Below are 16,268 nucleotides of genomic sequence, written 5' to 3'. Positions count from 1 at the left end.
TGGGGCTGCTCCCGTCGAGGGGGGATCGGGGCTTGCGGTGGCCCCTGGCGGGCAATGGGAGAAGTTGGGATCTGTGCCTTAGGAATCACGTTGGATTTGGAGGGGGGAGGAAGTTAGATTCTTGCTTTTATTATTGTTATTATTAAATGATGACGATTCCTGGGGACGATTCTGCTTGTGCTGGGCAGGAGGAGTTTTCCCTGGATGGCACCAGAGAATCCTTCTGAACAGGATCCTGGGTGCCACATCTGCTCTGTTCCAGATTGTTTGTCTATCCCAACTTCTGTAGCTGCCACTTTTGTTGCCATATCATTTATAGCGGGGAAAAATCCTCCTGGACATGGCAGGAGTGGGGAGAACCTGTCCTAGACACTGAACCTCAAATAAAGAGATGCTTTATTTTACACAAATCCTGTCTCTGGCCATTCTGAGCTCCAAACACTCCTCTCACATTGTATCCTTCGCACTTCTTGTTCTAGAAACTCGCTATTTAGCCCAAAAATGAGTGTACAGCCCTTTGTGCCACAGCTGGGTGATCAGCTTTGCCTTGGGGTGTCCCTGTGTGGGGCGGAGCCGTTGCCGCTGTCCCTCACTCTGTGCCCTTGGTGCTGATAGAACAAACATGGAATTACTTGGCAATTGTGTTCCTGGGAAGTTTCGTGTTTTCCTTGGAAATAAATGCAGAACTGCAGCAGGTGCTTTTTATTCCCAACACTTTTTTGGACCTGGTTGACCCCATGAGCCTCGTGATCCCAAATGCCGAGGCCTGTGCCTCAAGGGCCAATGGTCCTCACCAAAACAATCTCCATTTGGAGTTCAAGGGGTAAAACATGACAGAGCTTTGGCCAAAATCCCAGGGTTTATTTCAAACCTATCTCTGCTTCCTCCTGCCCCAGCCTCAGGCCCCAGGGAGCCCCGGCCCTGCTCCAGCGCTGGCTGTGCCGGGGGCTTGGGGAGGGGCTGACGGTCGTGCCCCGTTTGTGCCTCGATTTCCCCATCCCGGTGCCGATGTGGCTCCATCCAGGGGTTGGATCGAGCCCCTGGGCGCCATGGCACGAACCGAGGCCGGGCAGAGCTGCAGCCAAGGCCTCCTGGGGCTGAGAGCGGGAGCCAGCGGTGACGCGGCTCGGGGACACGGGCACAGGAGGCGGCAGCGCAGGGCAGCGTCTCCCTGGGCTGCAGCGCCGAGGGGGGCTCGGGGTGTCCCTGGGCTGCCTGGGGACCGAGTGTTCTTTGGCACAGGGGCCAAGGCCGCTCGGCGGGGCCGCGGCACCTGCTGCCCTTCCCGCGCCGCCTCCCGCCGCCCCGTTAAAGCGCCCGCGGGGCCGGCGCTCGGTCCCACCGCGGACAGCGCTCCACCATGATGCTGCAGCTCGTGCTCCTCGCCGCGCTCGCCCTGTGCGGTGAGTCCCGCCGGGAGCCTTGGGCCTCGGCACCCCCGAAAGCCCCCTGGAGCAAGCCCGGGGGGACTCACGCCCACGTGCCTCTGTCCCCAGGGCGCTGCTCCGAGCTGGATCTCGATGGCATGCAGCGGGTGGTCGGCGGCAGCGAGGCGCGCTCGCACTCCTGGCCCTCCCAGGTGCGTCCTGCCCGCGTCCCACGGCCGGGCCCGGGGCTCTGCCCGCGCCGCGACCCCGCGCTCAGCCCCGGGCCGTGTCTCGCCCCCTCCCCAGATCTCCCTGCAGTATTACTCCGGGGGAGGCTGGCACCACACCTGCGGGGGCTCCCTCATCCACAGGAACTGGGTGATGACCGCCGCCCACTGCGTCAACAAGTGAGCGCCCCGGGGACCCCTCCTTCCCCTCGCCAAACCTCCTTTCCCCCCAAAACCCTTCCAAGCAGAAATTCTGGCTGCCTCAAGCCCCAGAGCAGCCGCCCTTGGAGCGCTTTTGGCCTCCTCCTTTTTGGCAGGGCCTCCGCAGCGCTTCTCCGGGAGCGCCCCGTTCCCGCTCGGAGCCTCCCGGAGCAGCTCCCGCTCGGGCTGCGCGGAGCCCGGCGCTGACGGAGCGTGTTTGCACCTTGCCGCCAGTAACCTGCAATACCGTGTGGTGGCCGGCGAGCACAACCTCAACATGAACGACGGCACCGAGCAGGTCTTCAGCGTCAGCAGGATCATCGTCCACCCCTACTACAACGCCAACAACGTGGCCGGAGGGTAACGCTGGCGGAACGGGCACTCGGGGGGAGCCCGGCCGGCGTTTGGGGGATCCTTGTAACATCCTCTCCCTCCCGCCGGCAGCTACGACATCGCCCTGTTCCGCCTGAGCAGCTCCGCCACCCTGAACAGCGCCGTGCAGCTGGCGGTGCTGCCCCAGGAGGGCACCATCCTGCCCAACAACTACCCCTGCTACATCACGGGCTGGGGCCTGACCCGCAGTGAGTGACGGGCTGCCCCCGACCCCAATTGCCCCGGCACCGGCCACCGCCGGCAGCCGCGGCAGCGCCCGCAGCCCGGCACGGCCCCGGCAGGCTCCGCTCGGGGCTGCGCTGGGGGCTCGCAGGTGCCCAGCGCCGGCCGGGGCCGTGCCGAGCCTCGGGGGCACGGGCGGGGCCGGAGGGGCTGCGCGGGGGCCGCGGGCTCGGCTTTGGCCGGGCCGTTCCGGCGGCTCCGAGGCGGCGCTGACCCGCCCCGCTCCCCGCAGCCAACGGGCAGCTGTCCAGCGTCCTGCTCCAGGCCCAGCTGCCCGTCGTGGACTACCAGATCTGCTCCAGCGCGTCCTACTGGGGCTCCACCGTCAAGAACACCATGGTGTGCGCCGGCGGCGACGGCGTGCGCTCCGGCTGCCAGGTGCGCCCGCGGCCCCCGCGCTGCCCCCGCCGCCCCCGGCGCGCCCGCAGCCCCGGCTCACGCCGCTCCTCGCTCCGCAGGGCGATTCCGGCGGTCCCCTGCACTGCGCCGTCAACGGGCAGTACCAGGTGCACGGCGTCACCAGCTTCGTGTCCAGCCAGGGCTGCAACGTCCTCCGCAAACCCACCGTGTTCACCCGCGTCTCCGCCTACATCTCCTGGATCAACAGCGTAAGGCGGCCGGGCCGGGCCGGGCCGGGCCGGGCCGGGCTCAGCCCCGGCGCTCTCGGGGCATCGCTGCGCCCGCCCCGGCCCCGGCCCCGCGCGGCTCAGCCCGGCCCTTCCTCCCTTCCAGGTCATCGCCCAGAACTGAGCCCGGCGGGACAAGCGCTCGCTGCCCCCCGCCCATGGACATCCCCTCACTGCCCCGCGCCGCGCTCCGGGCTTCCCGCCCCCGAGCCGGCCTCAATAAAATCTCTCCTCCCGTCTCTGAGCCTCCGCGCTGCCTTTGCTCGCGTCCGCCCATCCTTCCTCCTCCGGCCCGCCATCCTCCTCCTCCCCCAGCTCCCGCACCGGCCCTTCCCCGCCTCCTCCTCTTCCTCGCTCCTCAGGGAAGAGCCCTGCGGAGCAGGAGCTGCCTCCGAGCTCTCGGGGCAGCCCCAGCCTCTGTGCGATGCTGGAAAAGGGGCAAACGCTGCAAAGCCCCTTCCTGGCCTCCAAGGCCATCGCTCCCTGGCATTGCGGGGGCACACGGAGCGTTCAGGGCAATCCCATCGGCATCTCCCCTGACTCTTGCTCTATTTCTCTTCCCCAAATTCCCTCCTTGGCCACGAGAGGTGTCGGATTCGGGGACTGCTGCCACCCCCTCGTCCCTCAGCTGCGTCCTGGGGCTGTGCCACAACCCCCAGCCTGGGGACACACCACCAGCACCACTGTGCCCCAAACGCCCGCCTTACACCCAAACAGACACTGCTGGGTGGATCCAGCAGCCGCTGGGAGTTCCCCCAGCCCTGGGTCGTGTCCTGCTGGACAAAACACCCACGAGTGACAAGAGGGCTCTCCCAGCCCTGGGAGGCCACGGGAGCAGTGGCTGTGCCCGGCCCTGCTGAAGCCCCCGAGGGCTGCGTCCAGTTCTGCCCCTCCCAGCAAGAAAAACACCGAGGGGCTGGAGCGTGTTCAGAGAAGGGAACAGAGCTGGGGTGGGGCTGGAGCAGCTGAAGGAGCTGGGAAAGGGGCTCAGCCTGGGCAAAAGGAGGCTCAGGAGGGACCTTCTGGCTCTGCACAACTCCTGACAGGAGGGGACAGCCCGGGGAGGGGTCGGCCTGTGCTCCCAGGGAACAGGGACAGGACGGGAGGGAAGAGTCTCAAGCTGTGCCACAAGAGGCTCAGGTTGGACATCAGGAGGAATTTCTTCATGGTGTCTTGGTTTGAAAAGACATGTGTCTGCTAAGGATGGCAAGGGCCTCCCTTGAAATGGAAAATGTAAACCCCTCTTTCTGAATTATTATAATTTTGAAATTAAGGGGCTCTCAGGCAAAGATTTGAGAATAGGAATAACAGTTCTTTATTAGGGAAAATTTTAAAAAAATTTAAAAGCAATAATTGAAACAACAATCAGAGTGAGAACATGCCCTGACCCCCTGTGTGTCAGGGGGGTGGCACAGCCCCATCCCATGGGGGCTCAGCCCTCCTGCAGTGCCAGCTGTGGTTCTGCTGGAGCAGGGATCCTGCACAAGGGGGGAGTTTTCCTCTGCAGCTCCAGGGCTGCTGGAGATGGGCCTGGGCTCCCTCTGGCAATGCAGGGCAGCAGAAAGCTGCTCCTCTGGGAATGCAGTGGGCAAAGGCTGCTGTGCTGTCCCAGGCTCAGATTGTACCCAGGCAGGAATGTTTGAAATCTCAGATTGTATCCAGGTAGGAATGCTTGGCTCCTCCCCTGGGCGGAGCATCTCCCCATGGGATGATGGAACTTTATCAGCCATGCAGGGACACTCATTGGCCCACGAACAGAAGATAATTAAAAATCTATGGCCCATGAACAGATAATAATTAATGCCCATTAACAGAAGATATCTCCTGGAGGGAGGATTGGTTGTGGCAGAGATAAAGAAAGCTGCCCAATGAACAGAAGAGACCTACCCCACCTCTAGAAGATGATAATAAAATACACATCCCCAGCCACATCTTGCCACCTAAGACACACAGACAGGGTGGTTGGCCATTGGAAGTGGCTGCCCAGGGAGGTTTGAGGTGCCCATCCCTGGAGATGTCCAAGGAAGGACTGGATGTGGCACTCAGGGGTCTGGGCCGGGGACAAAGTGGGGATTGGGCACAGCTTGGGCTCGATGATCTGGGAGGGCTTTTCCCACCGCACACTTGGACTGTGAGGGGATAAACCTGAGGGTTCCTCCTCAGAGGCACCAGCTGGGGCTGGGCTGGGGCTGGGCCGGTGTCACTGCACAGGGACTCGATGGCTTTGTGGAATGGGACACCTGGGACTGCCATGGGAAACCAGGGCTGGGATCACAGCCAGCCAAGGGAGGGACTGTGTCCATCTCCTGATGTCCAACCTGAGCCTCTTGTGGCACAGCTTGAGACTCTTCCCTCCCGTCCTGTCCCTGTTCCCTGGGAGCACAGGCCGACCCCTCCCCGGGCTGTCCCCTCCTGTCAGGAGTTGTGCAGAGCCAGAAGGTCCCTCCTGAGCCTCCTTTTGCCCAGGCTGAGCCCCTTTCCCAGCTCCTTCAGCTGCTCCAGCCCCTTCCCAGCTCTGTTCCCTTCTCTGAACACGCTCCAGCCCCTCGGTGTTTTCCTTTCTGGGAGGGGCAGAACTGGACGCAGCCCTCGGGGGCTTCAGCAGGGCCGGGCACAGCCACTGCTCCCGTGGCCTCCCAGGGCTGGGAGAGCCCTCTTGTCACTCGTGGGTGTTTTGTTCAGCAGGACACGACCCAGGGCTGGGGGAACTCCCAGCGGCTGCTGGATCCACCCAGCAGTGTCTGTTTGGGTGTAAGGCGGGTGTTTGGGGCACGGTGGTGCTGGTGGTGTGTCCCCAGGCTGGGGGTTGTGGCACAGCCCCAGGACGCAGCTGAGGGACGAGGGGGTGGCAGCAGTCCCCGAATCCGACACCTCTCGTGGCCAAGGAGGGAATTTGGGGAAGAGAAATAGAGCAAGAGTCAGGGGAGATGCCGATGGGATTGCCCCGAACGCTCCGTGTGCCCCCGCAATGCCAGGGAGCGATGGCCTTGGAGGCCAGGAAGGGGCTTTGCAGCGTTTGCCCCTTTTCCAGCATCGCACAGAGGCTGGGGCTGCCCCGAGAGCTCGGAGGCAGCTCCTGCTCCGCAGGGCTCTTCCCTGAGGAGCGAGGAAGAGGAGGAGGCGGGGAAGGGCCGGTGCGGGAGCTGGGGGAGGAGGAGGATGGCGGGCCGGAGGAGGAAGGATGGGCGGACGCGAGCAAAGGCAGCGCGGAGGCTCAGAGACGGGAGGGGAGATTTTATTGAGGCCGGCTCGGGGGCGGGAAGCCCGGAGCGCGGCGCGGGGCAGTGAGGGGATGTCCATGGGCGGGGGGCAGCGAGCGCTTGTCCCGCCGGGCTCAGTTCTGGGCGATGACCTGGAAGGGAGGAAGGGCCGGGCTGAGCCGCGCGGGGCCGGGGCCGGGGCGGGCGCAGCGGTGCCCCGAGAGCGCCGGGGCTGAGCCCGGCCCGGCCCGGCCCGGCCCGGCCCGGCCGCCTTACGCTGTTGATCCAGGAGATGTAGGCGGAGACGCGGGTGAACACGGTGGGTTTGCGGAGGACGTTGCAGCCCTGGCTGGACACGAAGCTGGTGACGCCGTGCACCTGGTACTGCCCGTTGACGGCGCAGTGCAGGGGACCGCCGGAATCGCCCTGCGGAGCGAGGAGCGGCGTGAGCCGGGGCTGCGGGCGCGCCGGGGGCGGCGGGGGCAGCGCGGGGGCCGCGGGCGCACCTGGCAGCCGGAGCGCACGCCGTCGCCGCCGGCGCACACCATGGTGTTCTTGACGGTGGAGCCCCAGTAGGACGCGCTGGAGCAGATCTGGTAGTCCACGACGGGCAGCTGGGCCTGGAGCAGGACGCTGGACAGCTGCCCGTTGGCTGCGGGGAGCGGGGCGGGTCAGCGCCGCCTCGGAGCCGCCGGAACGGCCCGGCCAAAGCCGAGCCCGCGGCCCCCGCGCAGCCCCTCCGGCCCCGCCCGTGCCCCCGAGGCTCGGCACGGCCCCGGCCGGCGCTGGGCACCTGCGAGCCCCCAGCGCAGCCCCGAGCGGAGCCTGCCGGGGCCGTGCCGGGCTGCGGGCGCTGCCGCGGCTGCCGGCGGTGGCCGGTGCCGGGGCAATTGGGGTCGGGGGCAGCCCGTCACTCACTGCGGGTCAGGCCCCAGCCCGTGATGTAGCAGGGGTAGTTGTTGGGCAGGATGGTGCCCTCCTGGGGCAGCACCGCCAGCTGCACGGCGCTGTTCAGGGTGGCGGAGCTGCTCAGGCGGAACAGGGCGATGTCGTAGCTGCCGGCGGGAGGGAGAGGATGTTACAAGGACCCCCCAAACGCCGGCCGGGCTCCCCCCGAGTGCCCGTTCCGCCAGCGTTACCCTCCGGCCACGTTGTTGGCGTTGTAGTAGGGGTGGACGATGATCCTGCTGACGCTGAAGACCTGCTCGGTGCCGTCGTTCATGTTGAGGTTGTGCTCGCCGGCCACCACACGGTATTGCAGGTTACTGGCGGCAAGGTGCAAACACGCTCCGTCAGCGCCGGGCTCCGCGCAGCCCGAGCGGGAGCTGCTCCGGGAGGCTCCGAGCGGGAACGGGGCGCTCCCGGAGAAGCGCTGCGGAGGCCCTGCCAAAAAGGAGGAGGCCAAAAGCGCTCCAAGGGCGGCTGCTCTGGGGCTTGAGGCAGCCAGAATTTCTGCTTGGAAGGGTTTTGGGGGGAAAGGAGGTTTGGCGAGGGGAAGGAGGGGTCCCCGGGGCGCTCACTTGTTGACGCAGTGGGCGGCGGTCATCACCCAGTTCCTGTGGATGAGGGAGCCCCCGCAGGTGTGGTGCCAGCCTCCCCCGGAGTAATACTGCAGGGAGATCTGGGGAGGGGGCGAGACACGGCCCGGGGCTGAGCGCGGGGTCGCGGCGCGGGCAGAGCCCCGGGCCCGGCCGTGGGACGCGGGCAGGACGCACCTGGGAGGGCCAGGAGTGCGAGCGCGCCTCGCTGCCGCCGACCACCCGCTGCATGCCATCGAGATCCAGCTCGGAGCAGCGCCCTGGGGACAGAGGCACGTGGGCGTGAGTCCCCCCGGGCTTGCTCCAGGGGGCTTTCGGGGGTGCCGAGGCCCAAGGCTCCGGGCGGGACTCACCGCACAGGGCGAGCGCGGCGAGGAGCACGAGCTGCAGCATCATGGTGGAGCGCTGTCCGCGGTGGGACCGAGCGCCGGCCCCGCGGGCGCTTTAACGGGGCGGCGGGAGGCGGCGCGGGAAGGGCAGCAGGTGCCGCGGCCCCGCCGAGCGGCCTTGGCCCCTGTGCCAAAGAACACTCGGTCCCCAGGCAGCCCAGGGACACCCCGAGCCCCCCTCGGCGCTGCAGCCCAGGGAGACGCTGCCCTGCGCTGCCGCCTCCTGTGCCCGTGTCCCCGAGCCGCGTCACCGCTGGCTCCCGCTCTCAGCCCCAGGAGGCCTTGGCTGCAGCTCTGCCCGGCCTCGGTTCGTGCCACGGCGCCCAGGGGCTCGATCCAACCCCTGGATGGAGCCACATCGGCGCCGGGATGGGGAAATCGAGGCACAAACGGGGCACGACCGTCAGCCCCTCCCCAAGCCCCCGGCACAGCCAGCGCTGGAGCAGGGCCGGGGCTCCCTGGGGCCTGAGGCTGGGGCAGGAGGAAGCAGAGATAGGTTTGAAATAAACCCTGGGATTTTGGCCAAAGCTCTGCCATGTTTTACCCCTTGAACTCCAAATGGAGATTGTTTTGGTGAGGACCATTGGCCCTTGAGGCACAGGCCTCAGCATTTGGGATCACGAGGCTCATGGGGTCAACCAGGTCCAAAAAAGTGTTGGGAATAAAAAGCACCTGCTGCAGTTCTGCATTTATTTCCAAGGAAAACACGAAACTTCCCAGGAACACAATTCCCAGTAATCCCATGTTTGTTCTATCAGCACCAAGGGCACAGAGTGAGGGACAGCGGCAACGGCTCCGCCCCACACAGGGACACCCCAAGGCAAAGCTGATCCCCCAGCTGTGGCACAACGGGCTGTACACTCATTTTTGGGCTAAAAAAGTGGCATTTGTGGATTACTGAGATTTTTGGTATCGTCCTGTGTTAGACACAAAACTTGTGTCCTATCCAACTCCAGATATTCCACAGTTCCTTCTTCCCAGAGGGTCTTTTCCACCTCAGAATATCCATGATTCCACGGGTCTGGACCTCTGGGAGCACCTGGACAACACTCCTGGATTTTGGGGATCTTTGGGGTTGTCCTTTGCAGAACCAACAGTTTTCCTTTATCATCCTTGTGTGTCCCTTCCACCTCTGGTGATTCCACGACCCGAGAGGTCAGGGACCTTTTGACAGCCTTGAACTTTGGGGTTTTGCCATCAGTGACCATTAGGAGTTGTCCTGCACGGGGCCAGGAGCTGCCTCCATGATCCTTTGTGTGTCCCTCCCAGCTGGATCCTCCATGGCCCCCCAGCCCTGTGGCCTGGCCGGGTTCCAGGAGAGCCTTTTTGGGGTTTGGGGGTTCCGGGGCGCGCAGCGGATGCTGCCTGGCCTCGCCTCCAACTTCCTCCCTCAGAAGCCTCCAACGGCCGCTGCGGGGCCGTGCCGGGGCCGTGCTGGGGCCATGGCCGAGGGCAGGAGTGGCAGCGCCGGGCTCTTCGCCAGGCAGGTCCAGAAGCGCTTCAGCCGCGCCCAGGAGAAGGTACGGAGGTGCCACCCACCCCCACACCCCACCTGTGACTGGGTTTGTCCTTCTCTCCCCCCTCAGCGCTCCCGGGGTGGCCCAAATGGCACAGCTCAGCACCTCTGGGTGCTCACAGGGTGAGAATTTGGGGGTTTCTGGGTCAATGTCATTGCTGCTCCAAGGGTTTGGGGAATGGCATCTCCCAAAGCTCCCCAAGACACTTTGGCTTCTCCAGTGGTGGGGGGTTCTCCACCCAAAACACCTTTGTGGGGGTTATGGGGGGGCTGCGGGGTGGTGGCACGGGGTGCCTGGGCTGGCTGGCACTGGGGGTGCCCAGCAGGACCCAGCGTGGCCGGGGGTCCCAGGAGCCAGGTCCCAGGAAACGAGGGGGAAGGGCTGCGGAAACGGCACGAGCGGGGCGATTCTCACTGCTTTGGGGGAGCCTCTTTCCTTTCCTCTCCCCTAAAAGTAGCTGTGACTCCCCTTTTGGGGTGACACAAGGACCCCTTTCAAACCCTCACCCTCCCGGGTTTCCTGGCTGGGGCTCGGTGCTAAATTTGGCTTTCCCACGGCTCAATCATCCCAGGCCAGGCTCTGGCTGCTTCCTGCACGCTGCAAATCTCCCTCCCAGCCGGTCCTGGCCTCTTCCCAGGGGGCCCAATCTCTTCCTGGACATCCCAAATCTCCCTCTGACCCAGCCCCAGCCTCTTCCTGGACACTCCAAAGCTCACTGCTCCCAGCCCTGGCCCCTTCCTGTGGGGTTCAAGCTGTTTGTGGGCACCCAAAAAGTCCCTCCTGCCTGGCCCAGGCTCTTCCTGGGGGGTTCAGCCTCTTCCTGGACACCTCGAATTTCTCCTCATCTGGCTTCAGTCATTTTCCAGAGGGTCACCCTCTTCCTGGGCACCCCAAAACCCCTTCATGCCTGGCCCCAGCCTCTTCCCAGGGGAGCTCAGTCTCTTCCTGGGCACCCCAAAGCTGCCCCAGTCCAGACTCAGCCTCTTCCCAGGAGATTCAGCCTGGACACCCCAAATCTCTCCCACCCAGAGCAGCCTCTCAGCTCTGCTTCATCCTCCTCATCCTCCTCATGGTATCCCCTGTGTCCCACAGCCGGGGCTTGGGGTGTTTTGGGCTGCACAGAGCTGCACCCACAGGGTTTAGGGTGGGAGGTAGATTGGCACCCAAAAATTCACCGTTTTCCTGAAAGAAAGAAAAGCACAGAGGGATGCAGTGAAATTTTGCATTTCCACATCAATCCTGCCCCGCTGGCTCCTCGGCAGCTCCTCAGGGGGGTTTTGGGGGGCCTGGGGGGCGCAGCCCGGTGCCTTTGGGGTGTGGTGGGGGCCTCTTCCCCTCTCTCTCCATCACAGGTTTTGCAAAAATTGGGCAAAACGGTGGAAACCAAAGATGAGCAGTTCGAGCAGAGCGCCTACAACTTCCAGCTGCAGCAGGTGACAGGGGGACATTGGGGACACCGGGGACACCGGGGACATTGGGGACACCCCCGGGGGTCCCTGTCCCCGCGGACAGCCCTGACCTCCCCCCTCGCCGCCGCGTTTTGCAGAACGAGGGTCACAAACTCTACAAGGAGCTCAAGGGGTTCGTGGGAGCCGTGAGAGGTGAGGAACCCATCCGGGATGGCCCCGGGAACAGGGAGGGACTCGGGGCGGAGCCGGGATAATAAATCAGGAATAGCAGAGGAAATAAATCATGCTACAATAAATAGATTGAGCATTAAAAATCAGCATCAAATCAAAAGAAAGAATAAATAAAAATAAATACTGAGAATAAATAGATTGTAAACTATGAATGGATAATAAAGAGAAAATAGTTAATAAAATACTATACGTGGGATAATAGATAATATAATATAGATGAGATATATATGTCTTACACATATGACATATGCAATATATATTTTTATATCTCATTATCTATTAAATGCATATGAGATAATAAAGAGATAAAATAATAGAGAGATAATAGAGAGATAAAAATAATAGAGAGATAATGAAGATATATAAGTAACAGCTATTAAAAAGATATTAAAGATAAAATAATGATATTATTAGTAATAATATATAGGTTTAATATCAATAATATTAAATGATAATATAATATAACATAATATAATATAATAATTAATATCGGTAATACTATTAATAAAATAATAATAATAAAAACTGTATGTGGGATAATAGATAATGAATATATATGAGATATATATTATGTACAAGATATTAAATAGAAAACCAGATAATACATATGTTATATATTGTATATATATATGGGATAATAGAGACAATAAATAATTTTAAATAACACACCTGGGCTAATAAACAACAGACAGCAGTGAATAAATTAATAACGATCAGGAATAAATGATAATGACAATGATAATGATCGTGATCGTGATAGTGATAGTGATAATGATAATGACAATGATAACTGATCCTGATCATGATAGTGATAGTGAGAATGATAATGATAGCTATAATAATAATGACAATGATAATTATAATGATAATAATAACGATAATGATTATTATAATTATGACAATTACAATGATAATAATAATGATAGTGATAATGATCATGACAATGATAACGATCGTGCCGGGTGTCTGTGCCCGCAGTGATGCACGAGAGCTCCCGCAGAGTGGCCGAGACGCTGCAGGAGATTTACAGCCCTGAGTGGGACGGGCACGAGGAGCTCCGCGCCATCGCTGAAGTGAGCCCCGGGTGTCCCCAAGGGTCCCCTTGAAGCCTGGGGGGGTTGGAGGGTCCCGGCTGTCACTGCTGTCCCTGTCCCTGTCCCCCCAGAGCAATGACCTCCTGTGGGAGGACTACGAGGCGAAGTTGGCCGACCAAGCCCTGCGGCTCATGGAGAATTACCTGGCTCAGTTCGGGGACTTTAAGGTGCCTCCCTGGGCGGTCGGGCGGGGTTGGGGACAGGGGGAGCACGGGGGGGTCCTGGCTCACCTGTCCCCCCACCCCAGGAGCGCATCGCCAAGCGGGGCCGAAAGCTCGTGGACTACGACAGCGCCCGGCACCACCTGGAGGCTCTTCAGAGCGCCAAGAAAAAGGACGAGGCCAAAATCGCCAAGGTTGGGACCCCCCAGCACAGCCCCCGTGTGGGGACAGTGCCCCGGCCGTGGGGACAAAGCCGCGACCCCCCCGTCCCTCCCGGCAGGCCGAGGAGGAGTTCAATAGAGCCCAGGCGGTGTTCGAGGAGCTGAACAGGGACCTGCGGGAGGAGCTGCCGGTCCTGTACGGCAGGTACGGGCTGTCACAGGCCTGGGGACACCGCGGGGGCTCGGGGACGTGCGGGGGGCTGGGGGACACTGCAGGGATTTGGGGACATCACGGGGATGGAGGTCACCGTGGGGGGTGTCAGGGTGGGGATATCATGGGGCTGGGGGACACCACAAGGGCTTGGGAACATCACAGACCAGGGGGTGGGGGACATCGTGGGGCTGGGGGGACATCGTGGGGCTGGGGGACATGGCAGGAGCAGGGGGACATGGCAGGGGTGGGGGGACATCGTGGGACCGGGGACATCGTGGTGCTGGGGGACATGGCAGGGCTGGGGGGACATTGTGGGGTCGGGGGACATGGCAGGGCTGGGGGACACGGGCTGGGCATGGGTGCCATCATGTGGGTGAGGTCCCCCCATGCAGGGAAGGACTTGCGTGGGTCTCTCCTCAAGGTCCACCCTGGGGACACATCGGGGGTCCTGGGGGGACATCGGCCACGGGGCCCTGCGACAGTGGGAGGTGGCAGCTCCGCGGCACCCATGGGGTGGCCCTGAGGGGACATTCCCGTTCCGTGAGGGGCCCACGGAGTTGGGGACTCAGGGGGAGGGACGGGTGGGAGGTGGCTGAGCACCCCCGACCCCTCCGGTGTCCCCCCTGGTGTCCCCTCGGTGGGACATCGTGGGGCACGCCCAGACCCCTCCCTGTCCCCCGCAGCCGCCTCGCCTGTTACGTCACCGTTTTCCAGAACATCTCCAACCTCCGTGACGTCTTCTACAAGGAGATGAGCAAGGTGGGGACGGCACCCCAAAACACCTCACCCGCCCCCCGGCATCCTCAGGTGTCCCCAGGTGTCCCCAGGTGTCCCAGGTGTCCATGCCGGTGCTGTTCCCCAGAGTCCTTGCTCTTCATTTCATTCATTCAGAGCAGCCCGAGGGTGTTTGGGGTGTCCCCAGGTGTTGGGGGCCCTGCTGAGCCCCCGGATGATGGGGGGCATCTGGGGGGCCCCCTGAAGTGTTTCTGTGTCCCCCCTCCCCAGCTGAACCGGGACCTGTACGAGGTGATGAGCAAACTGGAGAAGCAGCACTCGAGCAAGGTGTTCATCATCAAAGGTGTCCCCAGGTAACACCCGGGGAGATGAGGGGACAGCGGAGCTTGAGGGGACATTTTGCCCCCCAGCCCCAAAAATGTGATGGAGGCTCCGGTCCCACAGTCCTGGGGTGGGCGGGCGTCTGCCAAAGATGGGCTGAAGGTGCTTCTTGTGGGCCTGGGGAATTATCGGGGTCCTGCTGGCTGGGGAAGGGCCCCCCGCAAGCTGGGATGGTGACACCCCAAGGAGGAGCCCCAAGCTGAACCCTTCTATCCCCCTCCAGCAATCGCCGCTCTCTGGTCATCTCGGCGCCCGTGAGCCCCCCGGCCATGTTCCCCTGCCCGGACAAGGCCCCCGTGCTGGACGCGGAGGTGACACCGGGGTCCCCCGGCGGGGGCAGCGCCGCCACCGACACCGACACCGCCACCCCCGCCGAGCTGGGGGCTGTGTCCCCCGGGCCCCCCCCGGCTTCGCCCGCCAGCGGGGGCTCCCTGGCCTCGGTGTCCAGCGAGGAGAGCGCGGAGCCCGGCCCCGGCCGCGACAGCGAGCCCCCGGAGCAGGCGACAGCGGCGACAGGGTCGGTGTCCAGCGAGGAGCCCCCGGAGCAGGCGACAGCGGTGACAGGGTCGGTGTCCAGCGAGGAGCCCCCGGAGCAGGCGACAGCGGTGACAGGGTCGGTGTCCAGCGAGGAGCCCCCGGAGCAGGCGACAGCGGTGACAGGGTCGGTGTCCAGCGAGGAGCCCCCGGAGCAGGCGACAGCGGTGACAGGGTCGGTGTCCAGCGAGGACCCCCCGGAGCCCATCTCCGACCCCGACCCTCTGTCCCCTGGTCAGGAGCCGTCGGCGACAGCCGCGGAGCCGGGGGGTGACAGCGGGGCGCGGGGGGGCCCCGAGGGCATCGCCACCTCGCTGGCGTCACTGATTTTATCCGAGGCCATCGCCCAGGCCGCTGGCACCTTGTCAGCAGCGGCGGGGACAGCCGCGGGCACGGCAGGGGACAGCACGGCCACCAGCGCGGAGGGTCGGGCGCGGCCCGCGGTGTCGCCGTCCCCCACCGCAGCTGTCCCCTGCCGTGCCCCCAGCCCCGCGGCCGCTCCCCGGGAGCCGTGCCAGCTCGGCGGTGAGCGGGGACAGCGCGGGGACACCGGGGACAGCGCGGAGGCGGCGGATGTCGAGCCAGAGGTGCGCAAAACTCAGGTGGGAAAGTTCTGGGGGACGCCGGGGTGGGAGCGAGGGGGGATTCCGGGCTGGGGACACCCGGGAGGGATGTGGGGACACGGGGCTGGCCCCGGGGACAAAGCCAGCCCCTGGGACACCCTGTGCCGCAGGTGGGGCCGGACCTGCCCCTCCCCCGGCTCCGGGCACGGCCGGAGCCTCCCTGGACCCCCAACCCAGGCGGGTGCCACGGGCGGGGGGCTCGGTCCCTTTTGGGTGGGATTCAACCGAACCACGAGGTGCCAGTGTCACCCCCGTGTCTCTCCCAGGGCTGTTCCGGGACACCGAAGCAGGACACGAGCCAGGACACGAGCCGGGACCCCTCAGGTGCTGCAGACCCCCCCCAGGATCCCCCCGAGTTCCTCAGCGCCCTCTGATCCCAGGGAAATGCGGCTTCTTCCCCAAATTCATTCCCCAGAAAGTATTTCCCAGCCCCCATCCCGTCCGAAATAAAGATGGAAAAGGTGGAAAAATTCCAAAGCTCCATCTGGGATTGCGGAGGGGTCCGGGGGGATCCCACCGGCGGATTTGGGGTGGCTGAGGAGTGTAGGGCGGGGAGGTTGGGGGTTGTCACTCCCTGCCCTGCTCCAACACCCGTGACTCGGAGAAAAGGCGTCGAGCCTGTTCCACCAGCTCCCGGAAAATGCGCTGTGATGCCAAAAACCCCCCAAAACACCCCAATTTTCCCCTCCCGTGATCCGGAATTCCCCCAATCTCCGGGATGATGGGTTTGTCCCGCAGCCAGCGAAGGGTTAAACGGGGGAGGGATCCTGGGGGTTGATCCTCATTCCAGCCGAACTGGAAAGGTGAGGTAGGAAAAGGGCAACGCCTTCACCTGGGCAACGCCTTCACCTGGAGCCGCACATGGTGCCGGCAGGTAAGAGCTGCAGGAGAGGGACCTGGATCCCGGGATGTCCCTCCCCCCGAAATCCCCGACCCCTGGGGGGCTTCAGGGGGCAAATCCCAGGCACAGGGATCCGGCCAGGGCGGCACCGCAGCCCTGCAGTGAGGGACGGGGTGTGCGGCCGGTCCGGGGTGAAGCCGGAAT

At 63.2% G+C, this 16,268-nt stretch overlaps 3 protein-coding genes across 3 annotated transcripts; 2 read left to right on the top strand and 1 right to left on the bottom strand.

Moving 5' to 3' along the window:
* Positions 1–1,363: 1,363 nt before the first annotated feature.
* On the top strand, positions 1,364–3,210 carry CELA1 (chymotrypsin like elastase 1). Its single transcript, XM_036399811.1, has 8 exons — positions 1,364–1,403; positions 1,497–1,579; positions 1,674–1,774; positions 2,030–2,155; positions 2,240–2,376; positions 2,643–2,788; positions 2,869–3,018; positions 3,143–3,210. Exons 1-8 carry the CDS (start codon positions 1,364–1,366, stop codon positions 3,158–3,160), a joined length of 801 nt encoding a protein of 266 aa, XP_036255704.1. The 3' UTR covers positions 3,161–3,210.
* A 3,110-nt stretch (positions 3,211–6,320) lies between these two features.
* On the bottom strand, positions 6,321–8,167 carry LOC118697262 (chymotrypsin-like elastase family member 1). The gene is made up of 8 exons (XM_036399810.1): positions 8,128–8,167; positions 7,952–8,034; positions 7,757–7,857; positions 7,376–7,501; positions 7,155–7,291; positions 6,743–6,888; positions 6,513–6,662; positions 6,321–6,388 (listed from the first exon to the last, which is right to left on the bottom strand). The coding sequence occupies exons 1-8, from the start codon at positions 8,165–8,167 to the stop codon at positions 6,371–6,373; spliced, it is 801 nt and encodes a 266-aa protein (XP_036255703.1). The 3' UTR covers positions 6,321–6,370.
* Positions 8,168–9,605: 1,438 nt separating this feature from the next.
* Positions 9,606–15,658, top strand: BIN2 (bridging integrator 2). Its single transcript, XM_054517744.1, has 12 exons — positions 9,606–9,683; positions 11,033–11,113; positions 11,227–11,281; positions 12,299–12,393; positions 12,486–12,581; positions 12,662–12,769; positions 12,856–12,941; positions 13,634–13,709; positions 13,956–14,038; positions 14,290–14,500; positions 14,759–15,187; positions 15,490–15,658. Exons 1-12 carry the CDS (start codon positions 9,606–9,608, stop codon positions 15,595–15,597), a joined length of 1,506 nt encoding a protein of 501 aa, XP_054373719.1. The 3' UTR covers positions 15,598–15,658.
* The last annotated feature ends 610 nt before the right edge of the window (positions 15,659–16,268 follow it).

This window comes from Molothrus ater, chromosome 30, assembly GCF_012460135.2.
Source record: "Molothrus ater isolate BHLD 08-10-18 breed brown headed cowbird chromosome 30, BPBGC_Mater_1.1, whole genome shotgun sequence".
NCBI lineage: Eukaryota > Metazoa > Chordata > Aves > Passeriformes > Icteridae > Molothrus > Molothrus ater.
This window is presented reverse-complemented; position numbering and strand designations above follow the sequence as displayed.